Source organism: Hippocampus zosterae, chromosome 10 (genome assembly GCF_025434085.1).
Source record: "Hippocampus zosterae strain Florida chromosome 10, ASM2543408v3, whole genome shotgun sequence".
In the NCBI taxonomy this organism is placed as follows: Eukaryota; Metazoa; Chordata; class Actinopteri; order Syngnathiformes; family Syngnathidae; genus Hippocampus; species Hippocampus zosterae.
Window position 1 is genome coordinate 25,067,601 of NC_067460.1, and position 16,052 is coordinate 25,083,652.

Below are 16,052 nucleotides of genomic sequence, written 5' to 3' on the forward strand. Positions count from 1 at the left end.
GCAAAAAGTCTGGTTGCTCGCCAACGCCGTTATCGGGCGCAAGATGGCATGACGGCCACCCGCATCTCATTTTTTATGTCTCCAAGTGGCAACGGAGTAGCGGCTTCTTTTTAATTAAAAATAAATTCACATTGGCTGATATTTAAGAACGGGATGAAATATATCGAGGCGCTGATACACTGATTGAAATGGCGCCGAAGGAGGGGGGGGCGGAGAATTACACTCTCGTTACTTTTTTGTCAGTGGAGCCGTACGCGGCGGTGTTTATGTTGAGGAGCGGGCTTTTCATCTTCCTAAATGACCTTTCTACAACCCGCCCCCCCCCCTCCCTTTTTCCATCAGCCGCACTGATGAGACATGATGGGCGATACGGCAAACGCCCTTATTGCCGCGACGCCAAGTACAAAAAAATAAAGCTGCCGACAGTGATGGGAGGTTTTAGGGGCGGGGCTACGTGCTCCTTCAAAGGCCACGCCCTATGTTGAAAATTCCAGCTACGCCCCTGGTGCATTTTATTCAAACAAAAGAATTTCAAATATTTGAAAGAGCAAAGTTGTTGGGGGGGGGGGTGGCGGCTACAATTGATGATTTACACACAGGCTCACAAAAGACACATCCAGCTACGCCCCTGGTGCATTTTATTCAAACAAAAGAATTTCAAATATTTGAAAGAGCAAAGTTGTTGGGGGGGGGGGGTTGTGTTTGGGGGGGGTGGCGGCTACAATTGATGATTTACACACAGGCTCACAAAAGACACACGAATGCATCTAAAAATCAGAGCAGACGAGCAAAGCGGCAACGTTTCGTGGGGCGAGCTGCGACACGCCGCTGTGCAAACGGAACAGAGGAATCCTCGTACGCCCGCCAGAGCTGTTATTAAAGGCCACAGAAGTGCCCCCCCCCCCCACCCCAAGCCGCCCTGTCACGCTGTTGCTCTTGTGTGCACTTTATCCGGACGGAGAGGATGCTTCTTTTTTTTTCTTCTTTTCACAGCACGGCCCGGAGCGAAAACTCCTCTTTGACCGCCGAGGGCTTTGTTCGCCGGCGTAAATCACAACCCGGCCACATCTAAGCATCTCGCTGCTGCTTGTGATGCTCGGGAAGCTCTTATCTTTGTCTGCTTTGACTCTTTCTAAGGGGCCCCGACACACACACAAAAAGAAAACCCTCTTGAAATCGCCTCGTTTGTAATTACCAAAATGCCTGTGGGTGGGGGTTGTAAAAAAACAAAAACAAGATGGCCACCTGCATATTTGGAATTCACTCGTTATGATTTTTTTAATCCATCCATTTGCTTTTTTTCCCCCCTTCTCTGTTGAACCCATCGCCCTGAAAAGCTAACCGAACCTTGTCTAAATAAGAAAGTAGTAAATCGGTGCCAAGAAAGCATGTTGGTTGAGAGACGAGCTCTGTGTGGCACGGAGGAACCGGAAGAAATTCACAGATAGTCGACTCCTACGTTTGTGAAACGAGACTTTTGAACTTAGCCAACGCGACAGCTCAATTGGGAGATTTGCTTCGTTTGACACCCCCCATTCTTTGGGAAAAGCAATTTTGGAAATACTCAATGACCAAATAGAATGCGAGACGATATTAGCTTGATACTGGACGCAATTACAGCGATTGTGTCGTCATCCATTTGCAATATTCGGGATGTTCAATCGATATCCACCGTGGGAATCATTTTCCAAATGTTCTTTCTTTCTTGTGAAATGGTTAAATTGAACATGTGTCTTGAAAGAGGCGCACGCCCCCCCTTCCTCGACTCATTCAAACGGCCCGGGCGTGGGCTAAGGGGATGTAGTCGCTTATCTGACCAGTAGGGGGAGCTCGAAGTTCACTCTGACGGGAGGGAAGGACGTTGCTGGGCAGGCCGCATGCGCCGCAGCCCTTCCCGTCTGTGTGAACCTCAACAGCTTGTGTCACAACTGCTGTCCGCGTGTGTGTCTTGCCAGCCCATAATCGTCGTCGTCGTCATAACAACACAGCACTTTGGATTTGAGTCTTTGTGCGTGCTTTTGGGCGTCGTCGGGGACGACGAGGCAGCTTCGACGCCTTGATGGATTCATTCACTTCTCCCCCTCTTGTGCTCTTTTTGATTGAGCAAGTCGAGGCGTGGACTTGTGATGTTCCAAAATACGAATAAAGCGACTTGAAACGGACATTGGCGTAGCCACTGTGGTGCTCACCCAGCAAAGCAAGCAAACACTGGAAATCAGGGCTCGGGAAGAGCCGGATCCTGCCCTGCCCGTTTTCGGTCCCTCCCGACCCCCAACGCACCTGATTCAAATGACGAGCTCATCAGCGAGCCCCGAACAATTGAATCAGGTGTGTTGGACTAGGGAGAGACCGAAAACAGAACTCTTGACGAACTGGACTTCCCCACCCCTTCTGCCAATGAGCAATTTATTTATGCCCGCAGACATTCAAATGAATTGAAATGTGATTTATTTTTAATTTTTTTTTATGTTCATACATGCTTGTGACGCAGCAAACTACATTTTGAAGTCCTTTTAACGTTTCAATTGTTCACCTCGCGGTCGATGTGATCTTTGCGAAAGGTGGACTCGGCGTTGAGTTTCATCGAAGCTAACTGCCAGATTCCACAAGTTTTGCTGAAAATAAAGTCGTTTAAAAAAAAATCCAGTCCAAGCAGCGACTTTCTTGCGCGGACTTTCTGGCCTGCCTCGCCTTGTTGCTGGTGCGGGCGATGCCGGCTGCGCAAAGAGCGTGCGCGCCGCGTGCGTCCGAGAAGGGAGGCGGAGGCGTCGGCCACGGCGGCACACGGGCAGGAAGGAGACTCTTCTGCTTTGCCTTCGAGAAGACTCACCGGCACTTGGCAGCCCCCCCACCCCCCGCGCCGCACTCCCTCCTTCCAAGGGAGGGTGCGCGTCTCATTGCTCCCGAACTAGTTTTGTTTGCGTTGCGGGAATGTCGCGGTTGGTGCGCGCGCCGCGCGTCACCGCAGCCGACGAGCGACTCGCGACGGCGACGAGGTGCTGCTCCTCCGGACGCGCGTGAGGAGCGAAGCCGGCGGCAAGAAGGCAAACAAGTGCTCGACTTGGCGTTTTGGCAGCCCCGTTGTGGACTTTCTCTTGCTCCGTGTGACTTGGGGGGGTTTGAGCAGCCCCCCCCCCCCCCTTCCGCCAACCCGAAGCGCCCAACAACAAGCAGCGTGTGTGGACCAAGACGGGATATCCGACGCCCCTTGAGTGGAACGACAAGCCCGAGTCGCCGGGTGACCAACACCCCCCCCCCTTCCGCCTCTCCCTTCCTATTTCCAATGGATGCTCTCGATTTTGTGGACTGTATTTTTGTCCGTTTTTACGCGGAGTAAAGCTGCACGACCCCCCCTCACCCGCTGCGCCGAACTGGTGGATTTGCGCTCCACTCGTGGATGTTTTAATATGCGAGAATGAGTCCACTCGCGTTTATCCTGCTGGCTGGATTATTGAGCTTTCAAGTTGATGGTAAGTTGAAGACTTTTTTATTTTTTTTTTGATCCTTCGCTTTTCACATTTTCACATGGCAGATTTAAAGCTCGCGCTCACTAGCGTTCACTTTCGCACAACAGTTGTCAGTTCTTGTCTGTTGAAAATGTCTTTTTTTTTTTTTTACTCATGTCGAACTCTTGCAAAACTTGAATGACCAAATTCGGTTTTTTTTTTACGTTTGACGTTCGACTGACATTTGTGCTCTTGCCTTTGCACGAACGCGAGTGAGCCGACCCGGACTGGCAAGCGGTTAAAATGCAAAACGTCTCGGGCGGCCCAAAACAATGCCCGCTTTGAACTTGGTCGCGCAACAACCGTGGAGGGTCTTGGCAGCGCGCGCGGCGATGCCGATTGGTGGTGAAATGCAACAGAAGGTCATTCGGGGCTGTTGTGCGGCCGGGCCGGGCCGGGTCGGGCTGGGCCGGGCCTGTTGCGCAACGTGCTGAGCTGATGGTCCATTTTCATTTCGGAGATGGATTGAATATTGACTGGGATGGGGTTTTTTTTTCGTTCTTTCTGCCATTCCGAATGCCTCTTTGTCCAATTTTCCGCTTTTAATTTGGGTCTGTTGGCTGACGGCGGAATGAAGGCGGCGTAAGCCGCCGGCGATAATGTTGACCTCGATGAGACTGAAGGGAAAGAAACTGTGACTCATGACGAGTCCATGAGGTTCTCCTGTCAGACCTTGAGTTTGTCCAGCTCTGCCCCAAAGCTGGGCGTTTTTATCCCTCTCTCTCTCTCAAATTCTTTTGGTGATCCAAAAGGCAGCCCGTTTGTTGCATTTCAGTTGGCTTTTTTATAGGGGGGTGGGGGGGGGTACCTTCAAAACCTGTCGTCTTTGGACTTATGCAAAGTGCAGCTGGAGAGAAATGCCTCTTGCGCCCGATGAAGCTTTTTTGGGTGAACGTCAAAGGCAAGAAGAGGTTTGAACTACGTTGTGGTGATGTCTCGGAGCTCCCCCGCTGCCCTCTTCTGTGTTGGGCCAAGTGTGACTCTTTGACAGCGCCAAAACCGCCTCTTTGTCCAATCTGTCAACATGGCGGGAGGAAGGCGGCGTCTGTTTGAATGCCGATCTTTTTTTTTTTTTGAATGATTGCTTTCTTTACAAACATTTCGGAGTCAACATCGCACCTGCGGCGATGAGGAAATCTTTCCTCTTTTTGTTCGTACCACTCGGCGCTTCATGCAAAGCTTTTTGTTGCGTGCCTGAATGCAAAATCCGGCTCGGTTTTTGGCCGTCGCCCGCCCGCCGCTTTTGTCGCTCGCAGCTGCTCCTTCACTCTATTTTTTTTAAATTTTTTTGTTCCGTTCGAGGCAGACGAAGCAAAGTTTCTGTCAGGTGTTCTTACAGAGTCACAAGATGATTTAAATTCCCTTAAATTGCATTTGGCCCCCAATATGACAAAAACAAACGTGCATCCGATTGAATGGAGCCTTTCCTTTTCTTGTTCTCGGGCCACCGGTTGCTAAGCAAAGGGCCCGATGGCATTGCCGGTCGCGGTGGATCTTCCTAATCAGGCGCCCCTTCCCTACTCCTCCCCCCTTCCAGCCTTTTTTTCCAGAGGTAATCTGAAGGGGGGGGGGGGGGGGGGCTTCCACTTAGGCTTCCACAAAGGCTCTGGAGTTGTATTCTTTAGCAACAAAGCCACGGCTTGTGAATGGCATCAGGCGCTGTGATGAATACGAGAGGTGAGCGGGGGGGGGATGTTGCCGTGACCCAGGGTGGGTTGGGGGGTGGGGGGGTACATCTTAAAATTAGTTAGGGGGCACCGATAAGACAGTAGGAGTGAGTTTATTTTTTCCTTTAAAATCCAGCGTATCCCCGGGTCAAATTGACCATTTTCAAGGGTCAATTTGACCCGGAGGGGCATGTTGTCGCAAAGAACAAAAGAAACGTCATTTAATTTCCAATCATAATTATTACGGGAAAGAAAAAACAGTTTTGGCAAGTCGTGCCGCCTCCATTCAAAGAGTCAAAGTGAGGGACCGGAGCACTGTGGCGCGTTGCCGCCACCGCCGTGTCGCGCCGCGCCCCAAATGCGATGGTTCCGCATCAGTGGGCCGCATTTAGACCGCATTACCGTAACGGCGCCTCACTTGGCCGAATGGGGCCGCCGCGTAATGAGGGAAGCTCCACCGGAAACGCTCGTCCCCGCCCCCGCCCTGTCCGCTGCGCTCTCGTCAAGACAGCGAGTGTTTATTCTCTGATTTGCGTCAAAGAAAAAAAAAAAGGGGAGCGGCACATCGAGACCAAAAGACCGGAGAGGCGATCAGAGGGGAGACGGGAACAAAAGACGGCGAGCGAAGCGTGCGAATCAGCCGGTCCTCGGTTGGGGACGGACATGAGCGCTTCCGCGGGGGCCCCCGTCGGCTCCTATGATCCGTTAATAGCCACGTTTGGCTACAGGCAGGCTCGGGTTTCAGCGGCCAACTCTGGGCCTTGTTCCCGTTCAAACGACTTTACCTTTTCGCCCAAGTAGAAGAAAAGAAAAGGGGGCGCCCTCATTGCCTCTTTGCTGTGGGGAAATTCAAATTAAATTGAAGGAGAGAAGCGTCTATTCCGAAGGGTGTTGAGGTGTTGCCAACCGCAGGGCTCCGGTCAGAGAGTGATGACGGAATGACACTTGATGGCATTTTTCTGATGGCTTGTGTGTTGAATTTTCTGGCGAGTTTCCTGAACGCAATCGACTTCCAGCTGCTCTGCCATTGGCTATTCCCTAGCGCCTTCCTGGCATCCCATTGGCTGAGAAGGGACCTCTCCTTTAGGTGTCGGTGTGTGTCCATAGATTTGATAGATCGGTGTCAATGCAGCGTCCTCTGGAGGGGCGAATGACGTTTGACGTAAATGTGGATCGCCCAGCAAACTTGTTCACCAGTCGGGCGATCGCCTAGCAAACGTATTCACCAGTCGGGCGATCGCCCAGCAAACATATTCACCAGTCGGGCGATCGCCCAGCATGCTGATGTTTGCCATGGACGTTTTCAAAGGGTTGTGAAAAGTCAAGTCAAGAGTATTTCAGGAGCACTTTCAAACGGCCATCGCTGCATACAAAGTGCTGTACATGGAGCGATTTAACATGCACGATAAACAGTAAGACAAATCGGTAATAAAGGAGGTAGAAAGCACAAAACGGCAAAATCAAGAACAAATCCAAGTCATGCTGAGTCGAACGCCAAGTGAGTTTTGAGGAGGGCTTTGAAGATGGGCAGCGAGGAGGCTTGCCGAAGCCGACAAAAGGATCGGTTTGTGACAAAACGGCGGGCAAAAGTGAAAAGTGAAGAGAAAACATCAAGTAAAGAGGGCAAAAAAAAATTGGTAAAATGACCATCACTTTTATTCTTGACTCGATTCTTTGTTTTTTTTTTACATTGTGCACAACTCTCATTTAACGTGTATTCATTACATTTGGATGCGTTTTTATGCGTTAGGAAACATTTTGTCTGAATTTTTTGGCTTGGAACGAATTAGGGCATTTACATGGAAAACGCGTCTCGACTTACAACATTTTCTAGTAAAGAAATTTCTTCCAGGACCAAAGAATTTCGTAAGGAGAGGCGCCACCGGATAAGGAATTTTGTAACATGAGTTTTTTTTTCCTTTGTCGTAAGACACGGCAAATAAAACGGGGAGGCGACCACTTTTTCTCCCCCCGCCTTCGTGTGGCTTTATGAAGCTTAACGATGACATTTACAGAGCAGGGAAGAAAAAACAAAGGACCAAATGCTTCAATGAGATTTCAGTTTGATCCGTGACCATTTATTTGAACTCAACACTGTCATCGGACGGCGACGCTAGTTTTGCAAGCGCCAACACCAGATATGAGAGAGATAAGATAAGATCAGATAAGAAAAAAATTAGCTGTCTCACAACGGAGAAATTCGCAATTTACAGCAGCAACATCTTGAAAGAAAGAAAGTAGAAAAACAAAAATATTTGCATGCACAAAATGTAAAAATGAACTGTACGCAGTACAGAATAAAATATAAACTATAAGATGAGAATGATCACTAGTCTCCAAACGAAGGCCTGAGGGCCAACCGTTTTTCAGTGGCCAAAAACATGACCCCCACCCCCATCCAAAAAAAACCCCACTGAAAATGACATTGGACATGGGCCGCAAGGTAGGCACAGTGAGAAGTGAGAGTGTCAGAAAAATAGCTGCCATGACTACCGTCGAAGCTCATTACGACGTACCTCGAGGGACGTAGCGAATCCGTACGTTGAAGCGCTAATTCATTCTAGCCGTTTCCTACAAAATGGCCGCCAACCGCGATGTAGAATGCAGTATGAACGCTTGAATGTAAAATGCCGTAGAAACGCGTCCATTACAAAGAAAGAAAAAAAAATTATTTGATAAGACATGACGCCTTGTTCAGATCGTGTTTTGTTTTTTTTTCCCCCTCGTCCGACTCAGTGTTACTGCTCTCTCCATAATAGAATGTTTGATTTCACAGCGTAGTGAAATAGGGACACCCCCCCCCCCCCCTTCGCCCCCCGCTAGGACGGCACCAAGCGTAATGGGCTTTCATCAAAGGAATGCTAATTCCAATGCTAATGCTAGCTGGGAGTCAGTGTGAAAGCAGTTCATTTAGACTCCGTGTCTTTGATCTTTTTACATCCCCCCCCACCCCCCCTCTTGAGAAGTACACGCAAGAACAAAGTGTCGGCCATGCGAACATTTTTGCTTTGCTCACGCACGCAGTGACTGGATCTATGAGGGAGGAATTCAAACATGACCGTGCACCTGTGCAGGCTGAGGCCTCCATGGGGCGGGGGGGGGGGAGGCCCATGCCCTCACCTGTCTCACGCACCTGCACCAACACAATACACACTTGCACACACGCACACGCACATTTTGTTGTCTGCATCGTTGTGTGTCGCCTCTCTTCTCTGGATGATTCCATTGGAGGCTGGAAAAGGGGAACCGCTGTCCAAGGACGCATGTTTTGGGGGGGGTTGTGAACCTTTCGCGTTGAGCTAAAAATAGCACGACGTGCGTGTCCCAAGTACAGGCAGAACCTCACTGAAGACGAGATAAAACCTCACCACAGGACATGATATTAAAACTTGAAAAACGCTAAAACGCTGGAAAGGTCACGTTCAAGTAGGGATGAAAGTTGTTCAAAACGTTGAGACGGTTGGGGCATGGCGATAAGAGTTCTGGCGCGGTTATCGGGCGACCTTGACCTTTGGCATTTGTGATTTGAGGGCGTTTTCCCTCTTCATTCCTGTTGCAAGTTCAAGTCCGCTGTGGTTGATCTCAAAGGGACAGAAAGCGTCCCACGAAATTCTCTGAAATGTGAATTTTCAATTTGGCTTGAATTCAATGGCCCATGCCACGAATGAAGAGGTGGCTCGGGCTCGCCTACGACGAGGCCTTCTTCAAGCATCTGCTCCAAATGCGTCTTCATGTGTGAATACATCCCGAAGTTGATTGAATGCGTCTCCTGGCTCCTGGTCAGACTCTCCACCGCAGTAAAGCCTTAATGGCGCCCTTGAACGTTTGAACCGCAAAGCCGTTCGGCTGCAACAGCCATCTTGGGTAGCCCCTTGATTCAATCCAATCCCCCCCCCACCCCCCCTCCCGTTCACACTGGCCATCGGTGACGGTTTTTTTTTCTTTTATGGGCTTTTACCCTACTCACTTGCCTTTGCGTAAGGTCGCGATGAGGGGAGTCGAGATAACCACCCGCGGCGTGGCGTTTAACATCCGCAAACGCACCGATTGCCGATGCCGGCGCGCATTTAATGAGCAGAATATGTCAAGTCGCAACAGTCGTCGCGTTTTCACCAGCTCTCCCAATCAGTCTTTCCATCTTCCGATTTGTAAAGAGCCCCGCGGTTGGACGTCTATGATGTCTTACTTGTTGTGATTGGTCGCCCCCGTCCAGGCCCCGCCCCTTTCCGCTTTTTTCATCACTAGCCATTGGCATCCCTGATGTTTGCACATTCTCCTCCATTCAAAGCGCTCGGCAATGCGGGCGAGGCCAGAATCAATTGACGCCATTCATCTCCTGTCACCGCGGGAACACTTTCAAGTAGCCACACGCTCTCATGTTGGGAGTTTTTTTTTTGTGGGCGTGTGATTTCTCCCACCGCAGCTGCGTTAGCGTGCACGGCACAAGGACAACGGCACAGGAATGCAAACGCGCCATCACAGAAACTCTCACACTTCGAAGCTGGAATATGAAGCGTCAGCGGTCAAACTCGAGCAGGACAAAAACGAGCGGCAATGAAGCGCACATTTTTCAGCACGTTTTTCAGACTTTAAGAGTACATTATTCCGTCGTATCGAACAGGATTTGCTTGACTTGGCGCTACCGCGGGCTTCCGTATCGTCTCCCCCTTTGCTACCTATGCTCTGCAACTTCAAGTAACTGTGCCACCTGGCGTTGAAAGGCTTGTCATTGCAAGTCCAAATGAAATAAATGCAGTTGTTGACATCGAACCTTTTAATTGTGTACCAACCGTCGGCGGGCCGGATTAAAAAGCCCAAGGGGCCGGATTTGGCCCGCGGGCCTTAGTTTGCTCACCATTGATATTGGGTCCCTCTGACCACAGCAGCCCAGGTCTGTTGGCGCTTTCAGGGGGAGTGGGGGGGAGCAGCCCTTGGGGGGGGGGCCTTCCTTCATTTTTATGCCGTCGGAGAGGAGCGCTCCTCTATTGATTTTTGTTTTTTTTTTTCCTTTCTTTTTATCGGTGGTCTCAAATTTCTCCTGGGAGCTCATGAAAATGATTAGAAAAAGCTCATCGAAGCTTCGGCGCCTTCCGTTGCCCGCACGAATAAAGATGTGCCGGGAATTAAAAAAAAAATGTGTGCCTGCGTGGTCGACGCAAGATTTTATTTTTCTTTGGCAGCTGTAGCCTTTCCAAGATGCTAAATACACCTTGAACACGGCTAGCTTGTCTGCTGCTTGTTGTTTTGTGGGGGGAAATTACAGCGGACTCCAGTGAGGCTGACAGAAGTAATCGGGGTGGGGTCGGGGGGGGGGGGGTGGTTGGGGCAGGCTTCTGCTTGAGTAATCCTTCTCTGATTTCATTAGCTCTTCGCTGGTCTGTGGGGCTCCCGTTTGCCTCCAGTGAGAGCTGACTGGCTGTGAAACTATTGCCAGTGTGATTGCAAACAGAGAGCTTGTTGCTTCGCCCTGAGAGGGAGGGGGGGTTGTTTCCGGCGTGTGTGTGTGTGCCTTGAGACCCGGTGAAGTGCACTCGCCCCAAAATCAGAGAGCACTTGATTAGACGGCAGCAATGAGCATGAAAAAAAAAAAAGAGCATTTAGTGAAATGAGAGCAGGACTGCGCGAGGCCAACGGACAAAGGCGGGCGGGGGCGCACACACTTTGTTTACCTCCTGAAGGCCACCCATTCTGCATGCAAAACAATCTTTAAAACTGTTGCCAGGTGTCCCGATCATCCGTCCGTCCGTAACATGCTTCTGTCAAAATATCACGAAAAATTATGGGGGCACGTTGTGTTCATCTAGTTGTCGAACGAGCCTGTTTTGGGTGGGCGGTCCCGTCTCCGAGAGTTGGCCGCTCTTCCGTCTCCGCAAGAAAAGCCTCATGACCTGTAAAAAGTGAAAGTATGGATTGTATTTTCACTGGCGGAGGCAGCACTTCTTGACCTTTGCTGGGCATTTGAGCGTTCGCCGCTTCTCAGAAGCTGTCCCTCATATATGTTGAGAGCGCAGCTCTGCTTACCTTTTGGCTAAATACTCCATGTCGTCGTTTGAAATATTCAGACCCAGCCTGGGTGCAAGGTCACGGGCAGGAGATGCCGCGCGTATTATTGACGAGTCCCATTGCCTTGGATTGATGGCCTGCGGGACAGCGATCAGACAATCGACATTCATATCTGGCCCTGGATCCAATTTTCAGAGTCTTGTCCTCATTTTTGCGGGGTTGCGGGTAACTGGAGCCGCTCCGAGGTGACTTTGAGCAAGATTTGTTTGTTTGGTTTACTTTGGACTGATTGCCAGTCAAGGGCGGCCCGGTAGTCCAGTGGTTAGCACGTGGGCTTCACAGTGCAGGGGTACCGGGTTCGATTCCAGCTCCGGCCTCCCTGTGTGGAGTTTGCATGTTCTCCCCGGGCCTGCGTGGGTTTTCTCCGGGTGCTCCGGTTTCCTCCCACATTCCAAAAACATGCGTGGCAGGCTGATTGAACACTCTAAATTGTCCCTAGGTGTGAGTGTGAGCGTGGATGGTTGTTCGTTTCTGTGTGCCCTACGATTGGCTGGCAACCGATTCAGGGTGTCCCCCGCCTACTGCCCGGAGACAGCTGGGATGGGCTCCAGCACCCCCCGCGACCCTAGTGAGGATCAAGCGGTACGGAAGATGGATGGATGGATGGATGATTGCCAGTCAAGAGATTGAATGAACCCAAGGCAAATAAGTTACCGGTGTTGAGTTTCAAAGAAGGCCCCCCCGGTCTTCGGGGGAAAAGACCAGGCCTGCCAGGGCTTCCAGGACTTGGGAAATTGGGGCTAAACGGATGCAACTGACTTTCTGTCCCTCTGCGTCCGTTTTTAACGGCGCTAAGATTGAATTATGCACGTCGGCGGCAGCGAGCTCTGTTCTGCTCAGCCGCATCTGAGGGCCCATTTAGCAAGCTAGCGGGGCCTGATCACCAATCAATGGCGGGGAAATGGGAGGAATTAGCACAAATTAGGCAGACGGGAGTCCAGACTACCTTCTGTTCACGGGTCAATATGCCACCGGCTTCTTCGGAAGCGAAGCACTGGAGTCACCAATGAACCAACTGAAACCATTGGGGAGAGTGCAGCTTGTCAAGCCCCCCCCCCCCCCCCCGCCCCCAGGGAGATTTAAGTGGATGGGCTCGCGCTACATGTCCATGCCGAGCCAAACAAAGCGCAGGCCTTTCCCACCTTCTATCGCCCCCCCACCCCCCACTCACCACCACCACCGCATCCTATTCGACAAGCGTGCGGCGTCCCTCAGGGAAAGGCACGGCTCGCCAAATGGCCTCCATGACATGCATGCATGCATGCGGCAACTCATTTCAAGACAAAGCATCTCGGCGCTCTTTTTATGACGGCTTCTCCGCGAGGCCAAACATTTTCATGGGTCAATGTGATCGATCGATCGATCTATTAGCCGATATGTTGCTTCATAGAATGAAATGGAAATAAGATGGAATAAAAATGAATGTATCACCTGGAAAAACAAATGTCAGCGTAAAGATATATGCCCCCCCCCAGGTGGTATAATAGACATATCGACACACGGTGGGGGGGGGGGGGGGGGCTTGTATCAACATCTCATGTAAATGATGATGACACCACGCTGTTTGTTTTGAACACAGGGTCAGTTTGACCTGCGCCTTAACAGGAGGATTACCATTGAGCTGCCTACCAGGGGTCAATTTGACCCGCGACCTGACAGAAGGGGGTATTAACATTTTGCCTGCCAAACCCAATCCAACATTTCCCCACGTTGAAAGAGCTCCGTTTTTCTTTTAGGGCCTCTGCCGTTTGACGGCGGCCCCGCCGGCTGTTTGATTGTGATGCGGCTCCCTCGGCTTCCGCCGTTGAAATATGTTAGTGGACACGCGTGGGGGGGGGGGGGGGGGGGATTAACCCCCCCGGCATCAATATTCACGTCAGACGACCATCTTGACAACGGCACACTCAACAGTTTTGGACTTGTTTGCACTTGGTGGTGAAAAATTTCCGTCCTTTTTTTTAGTTTTTTTGTAAGCGTTGTAGCCACGCGGGCGCTTTTTTATGCCTTCGTTCACCGGTCACCCTTGGGTCCAATTATCCACAAGCTTGCACTTGTAGTGAAGAGCAGATGGTTGCTTTTTGTCCAGGTTCAACTGATGATTAAAGGATTTGCTTTTTAAAAAAAAAAAAAATGTATGCATGGTTTTTAACCCACTGCGTTTTCCTCCAGGATCCCGCCTGCGCCAGGAGGACTCGCCGCCCCGGATCGCGGAGCACCCGTCCGACCTGATCGTGTCCAAAGGCGAGCCGGCCACCCTCAACTGTAAGGCGGAGGGCCGGCCCACGCCCACCGTGGAGTGGTACAAGGACGGCGAGCGGGTGGAGACGGACAAGGACGACCTGCGCTCGCACCGCATGCTGCTGCCCAGCGGCTCGCTCTTCTTCCTGCGCATCGTGCACGGCCGGCGGAGCAAACCCGACGAGGGCGCCTACGTCTGCGTGGCCCGCAACTACCTGGGGGAGGCCGTCAGCCGCAACGCCTCGCTGGAAGTCGCATGTGAGTCCGGATTCGCTTTCCTCCACGTGTCTTTTTGTGAATTGAGCGTCAGACATTTTGTGGTGATTAGCTTTTTTGTTGCGCTGGTTTTGATGATTCTTCAGCAAATGCGTCACTGTGCGTTGATTGTCGTGAGTCTTGGGGGGTCTGCTGGAGGTTTTTTCTTTTAATTCTCCATGACCCAAGCAGAAAGTCCAGCATTTTGCTTTGGGGCCGCCATTTTTGACAGATGCAAGGGGGGCTTTGACGCCACGGCAAAAACATGGCCGGTCTTTTGTTGGCAGGGCTCAGAACCTGCACGGAAATCCGCTAGCGTCGTTGCAAAGTTGGAGTGGATTTTTTTTTTTTTCTGCCCAGATTGTGTCATTCGCGAGTGACAGGCAAAAAAAAAAAAATATCCTTCGATCAAATGACCTTTGAAGAAGATCTTGAGGCGGGCTTCCAATGGGGCTCAGAGACCTGAAGCTTTGCAGGACTTGGAATTGAAAACATAATTCCAGTGCAATGTTGTTTTTTTATGGTTGCGGCTGCGAACTTGTCGTCTGTCAGCCATTCACAGGACACGACGCTTCTTTGCGCTTCGTTACGCACCTCCGCCCCGAGTTCAACTTCTACTTCCCTTTAAGCGTATTTCCAGTTATTGCTGCCTTGTGATCTGCAAGAAATTGGCTTATGTGTCGGGAGAGAGAGAATATAGTGGTTGAGGGGGGTGTCCACCTTTTGATCGAGTCCCCCTGCTTTCCCCTTGGCCTTTTAAGAAGACCCCCCCCACCCCCCTCCCTAACCCCCCTTCCCGGGTAGACACTGCGACAGCAGCTTGATCTATTGATCGTCGTAAGAGGCGCGCTCGGGCCCGAAATGAAAATTCATCAAAAATAGATGGACTCGGTGGATTATTTGGGATTTCTCCTTCCTCGTCATATTTCCTCTGCCTGACTCCACACGCGCACCCTCTTTTGTGTAAGCAGCTGAAGAAAAGCCATAGACCAAGGGGGGGGGGGGGGGGGGGGGTGCCCAAGTCGGGTCCTCAAGAGCTTGTAATCCAGCCTGGTTTCAAAGTCTCCCTCCTCCAACACAGCGGCTTCAAATTGTTACAAGCTTTGCAAAAAAAAATTAAATAATAATAATAATTTTCATCATGTGGCCCGGTAGTCCAGTGGTTAGCACGTGGGCTTCACAGTGCAGAGGTAGCGGGTTCGATTCCAGCTCCGGCCTCCCTGTGTGGAGTTTGCATGTTCTCCCCGGGCCTGCGTGGGTTTTCTCCGGGTGCTCCGGTTTCCTCCCACATTCCAAAAATATGCGTGGCAGGCTGATTGGACGCTCTAAATTGTCCCTAGGTGTGAGTGTGAGTGCGAATGGTTGTTCGTTTCTGTGTGCCCTGCGATTGGCAGGGTGTCCCCCGCCTGCTGCCCGAAGACGGCTGGGATGGGCTCCGGCACCCCCCCGCGACCCTAGTGAGGATCAAGCGGTTTGGAAGATGAATGAATGAATGAATTTTCATCATTGTGATCGTTCACATGGGCTGATTTGAAGAAGGGAAATATGTCGAGCAGGCTGGACGGATGCTCGTGAGGACCAGACAAATTATTGCGTGCGTACCCGACCGAGGAGTCAACAGTTTTTCAGAGTTTGTGTCGTTGGAAACAAAATCGGATGACTCGGCATAACTATAAAAGGTGATTAAAAAAAATTTTTTTTTTTGGTAATATTCGAGGGTCAGAAACGTCAGTCATCTTGCAACGCAAAGCCTCACGCGGCAACCCAAACGCTGCAGACCATCAACGGGCTAGCTTGGATAACCTCGTCATCGCCGTCCAAAGTCACCATGAGCCATTCATTCGCCTGCTCGTTTTCCGGGCTCAGTGCTTTCTTGGTTTTCTCTTTCAACCGAGATCTTCTGGGGGGGCTTTTGCAACGGGGGGGGGGGGGTGCGTTTTGGTGGGAGGCTTAATCTCCCCCGCCTTTGGCTTACCACGGTGATTAGCTTTATCAGTCCCTGACATCCCTCCAGTTATTGTAAAGCTCCAGCTAATGGCACAAGAAAAAAAAGCAACGTTTCAATCCCGTATCTGTGTTTAAATGGTTTTGTGGCCATGATCAGTCTGTCCCAGCCACCCTGCCCCCGATCCACTACCTTACTGACCCCCCCCCCCCCCCCCCCCCCACCGCCGTTCCACCCGTTCACGAGTGGCTGAGCATGGACCCCGGTGAGATAATTGAATTGCAGCTCTGAAACAGATTGAAGTCAGTGTCCGCCAAACGCCGGACATCATCCTGGGTGCCGCAATGTGGAGCAAAGAGGAAGGTGGGCGGGGCGGCG

At 51.1% G+C, this 16,052-nt stretch overlaps 1 protein-coding gene across 2 annotated transcripts in view; it reads left to right on the plus strand.

Moving 5' to 3' along the window:
• The first annotated feature begins 2,700 nt into the window (after positions 1 to 2,700).
• The window catches only part of robo2 (roundabout, axon guidance receptor, homolog 2 (Drosophila)), a 264,283-nt gene continuing 250,931 nt past the window's right edge, over positions 2,701 to 16,052 (plus strand). Inside the window, exons 1-2 of one of the 2 annotated variants that reach the window (XM_052077678.1) lie at positions 2,701 to 3,470; positions 13,406 to 13,732. In XM_052077678.1, the coding sequence (XP_051933638.1) occupies positions 3,416 to 3,470; positions 13,406 to 13,732 (382 nt within the window). In that variant the 5' untranslated portion in view covers positions 2,701 to 3,415. The remainder of the gene's footprint in view (positions 3,471 to 13,405; positions 13,733 to 16,052) is intronic. The other variant, XM_052077679.1, reaches the window with a different exon arrangement.